General features: G+C 38.6%; 1 protein-coding gene across 1 annotated transcript in view; it reads right to left on the bottom strand.

Moving 5' to 3' along the window:
- Positions 1 to 447: 447 nt before the first annotated feature.
- The window catches only part of LOC134980776 (histone-lysine N-methyltransferase 2D-like), a 78,863-nt gene continuing 73,310 nt past the window's right edge, over positions 448 to 6,000 (bottom strand). Inside the window, exons 3-5 of the mRNA XM_063947770.1 lie at positions 3,512 to 3,586; positions 3,226 to 3,438; positions 448 to 2,278 (exon numbers count right to left, since the gene is read on the bottom strand). Coding sequence (XP_063803840.1) covers positions 1,875 to 2,278; positions 3,226 to 3,438; positions 3,512 to 3,586 — 692 coding nt within the window. The 3' untranslated portion in view covers positions 448 to 1,874. The remainder of the gene's footprint in view (positions 2,279 to 3,225; positions 3,439 to 3,511; positions 3,587 to 6,000) is intronic.

Below are 6,000 nucleotides of genomic sequence, written 5' to 3'. Positions count from 1 at the left end.
AAGATGTTTTGGTGTGCTGAAATCTAGGTTTCGGTGTCTGGATAAGTCTGGTGGCCTTTTGTTGTATAGTCCCTTGAAGGTGACTCAAATTGTGTTCTGCTGCTGCTTTCTTCATAACATGTGTTTGCAACAACATCTGCCACATGTTGATGAGGAGGAGGAGGATGAAGAAAGCAGCCAGCAAGCAGAGGAATTAGAGACATCTGGTGATACTTGGAGTACAGATGTAGGGAGGCAGGTTAGGCAAGACCTCATAAATAGTTCTTTTTTAGGTAAGTTTTGTTTGCTTCTTTCATTTGTTGTGTAGGCCTAAATATATGTTGCCCCATTTTTCGTTTAAAAACCATTACTCAGAATGTGTCTGTCTCCTTGAGACATACAAACATACCCTCGCTTTATGCAAAACAAATGTAGCATGTATATTGTGTTTATTTAAAATCTCTAAACAACAGATTATGAGTGGCATGCATGAAGTCTGGATAAGTGTTAATAAACTTGTACTGATAATTTATTAAAAGCACACATAATCCACATAGTATTTTTTTTAGTATTTTACTTTATGAATGTGTGTAACGTCCTAATGTAACACTTCTCCACATATAATATGTTAGCCTTGAGGAATACATGTGTCCCTATGTGTGATGCTCCATTGTATTTAAGGGACACAAACTTAGTATCATCCAAAATAATTTATTTTGTTATGTTTGCTGGAGTAAACTTGCTGATTTGTAAGTCAATACACAGTTTTCAACATATATCCATTAATAGACACATTATTTTTGTACATTAAAATATTTACAATTTCTTTGTTTCTGCATCATGTGTAAGAATCTGATTACTCATTTTTAACACACACAAACATGGCACAACAATAATGTAATTCATTTTGGGACTGAATTATCTAAATTGTTTCACAACATATTAGGACCTTTTTAGCCAACTCAATTGTGTTATTCTTGTAATGTCGTCTAGAGAAGAAATGTAAAAGAGTTAAAATTCACATTGTAAGTTGTATTGGTCATGGATGAATCTGCAAGGCTGCCAATTAGTCTGTCTGCAGGATATGAGAATGATTGGAATCTAGAAAGAGTAATTATTAGAAAATAATCAAGTGGTCTTGTTTCTGCATGCTAAAGACATTCTGCATGGCTGCCAATTAGTCTGTCTGCAGGATATGAGAATGATTGGAATCTAGAAAGAGTAATTATTAGAAAAAAATCAAGTGGTCTTGTTTCTGCATGCTAAAGACATTCTGCATGGCTGCCAATTAGTCTGTCTGCAGCATATGAGAATGATTGGAATCTAGAAAGAGTAATTATTAGAAAAAAATCAAGTGGTCTTGTTTCTGCATGCTAAGATCAATGTGCAGATCAAATAACTTTTTCCTCCTCCAAAAAAATACAAAGATGTTAAAGAATAAATGTGTTTCAAAAAATCCTGTTGTTGTTTGTAACACTTATAATTAATGATGTTGAATAAATTGACAAGGTGCTAAGTGTTATATATATTGTGACAAACCTATCCTTACTAACTGTGTTTATTTTCTTCTCTATACAGAAATCGGTGTCTCTATTTTTTTATTTTTTTGGGGTTGGCTGCTTGGACTGGCCTTTGCCTTTACCACTGTCGTGTTGGCGTGCTCTGGTGGAGCACCTTGGTGGTGAGGACACTGGCGATAGAATAGGAGTAGTCGTACCAGAACTTCTGCTTGGTTGCTGTTGGTGCTGGGATCTGAGTGTTTCATTGAGGCTAGTGAGGGTGGCATTGAGTTCACGTGTTGCAGCATTTTGATTTTCTAAAATTCTGGTGATAGATTCATTGATCATTTGATTGTTTTCTAAGATGTTGCTGTAGCTTTGCTGTTGTCTGTGCTGTTACATTATGCGTTGTAAGTTGCCCATGACATGTGTAATGTCTGCACGCATGATTTCCATGGTATTGGCAATTCTGGTGGTTGGTTCATTTTGGCGACTGAAATTTCTGCTGATTCTTCTGAGGTTAGATGGTAGGTTAGCAAAAATTTGGGTCTGCCTACGTAGGCAATATTGATTAGTGGCCTGCTGTGTAGCCCAACTGTCCCAAAACACTTGATCAGGGCCTTGTGCTACTGGTGTTTTTGGGCTGTGTTGTGGTGGTGGAGTGCTTTGCTGTGGTGGTGTACTGACAGGTGCTGGGTGGCTGATTCCTTCGATTAATGGCTGCATTTGTAACATGATTGTCTCATCCATGTCACTGTGTTGCTGCTGTTGCGTCGGGATGCTGGTACCAGTACTAGAATCTGGAATTAGAATCATTTTGGTGTTAGTTAGACATATGTTTGTGAAATTAAAGCAAAGCAATAAACATGAAACACATGTATTTAAATAGTGCTTTCAGATATCCAGTATAGCAACATCATCACTCAGAACTTAAATACAGACATATTCCTGTTTGTGGCAAATGTGTCTGCTTACTTCATTCTTAAAGCAAGCACATGAATTGTATGGTAGATCAGACATACTCCACCATAAAAACACACTTTAAATCATAATGTGTTGCCTTATAGTGTTTAAAACAAAAACATAGTAATGTTTTGGCATGTTGGTGCCAATGTTAGGACAAACACATAAGTGACAAGAGAAAAATTACCAATGTAATTAGTCCGGCGCCTTTAAAAAGAGGTGTTTGGCCTGGAGCAGCTGCTTTAAGGGGTAGTTACCCCCTTGAAGAACAATGTAAAAGGAGAAAAATGCAGCGCTATAACTGAACGATGAATTATTATTCAAATACATTTGTGATATTAATTCATTCTAACTTGCTGTGCTGAGATTGCCCCATCTGCTCTAAGTTTTTAATTAGTGCTCATTGTGTGTTATTATAGTAATACTCACGTGATATTGCAATTTTTCTTTTAATAAATTATATATATCTACATATTCAGTTTATAGCGCTGCATTTTTCTCCTTAAACACATAAGTGAAATTGATGAAAAAAACCTTACTATTTGCCAAGCTTACACATGTGTTTATGTTGCAACATCTTCCACACAATCTACTGCTGTATCGCTGAAGTGGACATACATTTCTTTACTGGATGTGGACAAGGCCATTTTGCTCAGAATCCATTTGATGTTTTATTGTTTTCAGTAAGTATAGCAGATTTTGTTGAATTTAGAGTTAATTAGTCTAATTAAATGGATTATTATGAGATGAGTAATTTTTTTATTCATTACAGTTTCTTACTCACAATCAAGATGAGGGGAGTGTGGTTGGCGTCTTGGAGGTGTGTCCAAAATTTGGAGTGATGGGACCGAAGAAACTGTAGACAATCTTCGTGGCGGGGTAGACTGCTGTGGTTGTGATTGGACATCAGACCTTGCTTTCTTTGTTGCCACATGTATTATTGTTTGGTGTGCTACAGGAGTCCGCCTTCTGCTGCTCAAGACTCCTTTTGTTGGACCTAGGATTTAAAGTGTACTTTTGTTATGGTCGTTCCTTTACAAACATAACCTATACTACAATGGACACTTTACCTGCTTCCACAGCGTCATCATCATCAGATGTAATGGGAGTAACTGTAGGCTGACCAGTACTGCTTTTTTTCAACACTGTAAATAATGAAACAAATAAAAGAACTCATTTATTCATGCTATTGTTGATACATCCACCCATTATGTTTATAAACATTAAATCTTTCAAAAATGGATGCTTATTTATTTGGGAATAATTTCGGACCAAAAGCATAAAATATTTTTAAAAACACACACATTGGCCAATAGCAATATGCACTATGGAAAGTGCAACACAGGAAATAATGTACAGGACACAGACATAGGACACTGGGGCAGATTTATTAAGCCTGGTGAAGTGATAAAGTGTAAGGTGATAAAGCACCAGCCAATCAGCTCACAACTGTCATTTTTCAAACCCAGCCTGTAACATGGAAGTTAGGAGCTGATTAGTTGGTACTTTATCACCTTCCACTTTATCACTTCACCAGGCTTAATAAATCTGCCCCACAATTACTAATACATACACTAACAAGCCAAAACACAGACAACTTCATTTTAAAATATTATGTAATTAATGAAAGATGCAATATAGAAAATGCTCTGTGATGTGGCACTCCAAACACACATTAGCACAATATGAGCCAAAAACCAAACCAAAATTAAAAAACCATCATAATAGTAAGGTAACTAAGGGTGTGTACACACGGTGAGATCCCTGCTATGTTCGATTTTGACTATGCGATTTCCCTTGAACTCCCCCTGAGCCCAGATAGCACAGATTGTACAGATTTTGACTATCTGTCCTTGAGATTTTGTCTATGTACGATTTTGACTAAGTGCCAATTTTGACTATACTTTGTACTAGATTGTACACTAGATAGTCAAGATTGACTTGCCTGCACAGTCTAGCCTTACGATACCGACCCCACGGGAGTGCGCATCGGGATCGAATCTGTATCGCAAGATGCCTAACACCTTGAGATATGCACTAACTTTTCATAAGATTTTGACTATATAGTCAAAATCTCACAGATTTATCTCACCGTGTGTACACACCCTAAGTCTACAGTGTTGTGTCAGGGTACAAATACAGACTCAAAATGAACCAGAAAATAGTGGGTTGATTTTAAACAAGATTACATACAGTACTAATGAAATTACACATGTAACTGGCTTCAAAGCCACTTTGCACTACTCCAGCCTCTAACATGTCAACCACTGTTTTTGAAACATTGCACATGGATAACTGAAATAAAAAACATAGGGGGTAATTCCAAGTTGATTGCAGCAGGAAATTTTTTAGCAGTTGGGCAAAACCATGTGCACTGCAGGGGAGGCAGATATAACATGTGCAGAGAGAGTTAGATTTGGGTGTGGTGTGTTCAATCTGCAATCTAAATTGCAGTGTAAAAATAAAGCAGCCAGTATTTACCCTGCACAGAAACGAAATAACCCACCCAAATCTAACTCTCTCTGCACATGTTATATCTGCCTCCCCTGCAGTGCACATGGTTTTGCCCAACTGCTAAAAAATTTCCTGCTGCGATCAACTTGGAATTCCCCCCATAGTCAAACTTGCAAACTGTAAAATGTGCAAAAGGAAAACATTATTGCTGGAAAATTCAATGACACACCAAGTCCAAACTACACATGGAAAATGTACTGTTAAAAAACCACATGACATACAATAAAGTACTATGTTACATTGGCTTTTGTAGAAAACATTACCCAAAACAATGTCTTTGCTGATGCACACATGAAGATGGGAGTAATATGCAACGTCACATGACACACATTTACCCAAAAAATAACGACATAAGTAATGTAATAGAATGTTAAGATAAATACACATGCTCACCATCCTTCCTGGGCAGGTCGGAATCACGGACATGGGTTGCAGACACTACTTCAGGAGGTATTAAACTCTGCATGGGCTCCTTAGAGTCCAGATATCTGGCAATATAGGGCTGTCCCCCACCGGTTTTGCGAGCCGACTTCGCCTCCTTGGCCATTTTGGACTTGACACGTCGCTTTATGTCATAGTACCGTCCGCTTGACCACCCCCTCACTATTTACAGCAGCAACAACTTTCGCCCACAACACCTGTTGTTGGCACCTTGGCGGACTCAGGCCCAAATAGCTATACTTCATCAGCACCCGCACCAATGCCACATTTTCAGCATAACTAAACTTTACATTCCGCCCAGTCTTAGTAGTGGTGCGTGGCTGCGGAGCTCTCTGACTGTCCCTATCACTGTCACTTGAGGCTGCTGCAGCAACCTCACCCACCTCCTCCACCTCACTAACCTCACTCTCACTCACCTCCTCCACCTGACCAACCTCCTCCCCCTCACTCACACCCTCCACCTCACTCACCTCAGCCACCTCAGCCACCTCTGAGTCAGACATAATTGAGAAAAAAAAAACACACTCCTCCACTACCACTGCACAACTCACACACAAACACACACACACACACACACACACACACACACACACACACACACACA

This window comes from Pseudophryne corroboree, chromosome 1, assembly GCF_028390025.1.
Source record: "Pseudophryne corroboree isolate aPseCor3 chromosome 1, aPseCor3.hap2, whole genome shotgun sequence".
Lineage (NCBI taxonomy): Eukaryota > Metazoa > Chordata > Amphibia > Anura > Myobatrachidae > Pseudophryne > Pseudophryne corroboree.
Note: the sequence above shows the minus strand (reverse complement) of the source record. Positions and strands in the feature narration are given on the sequence as shown.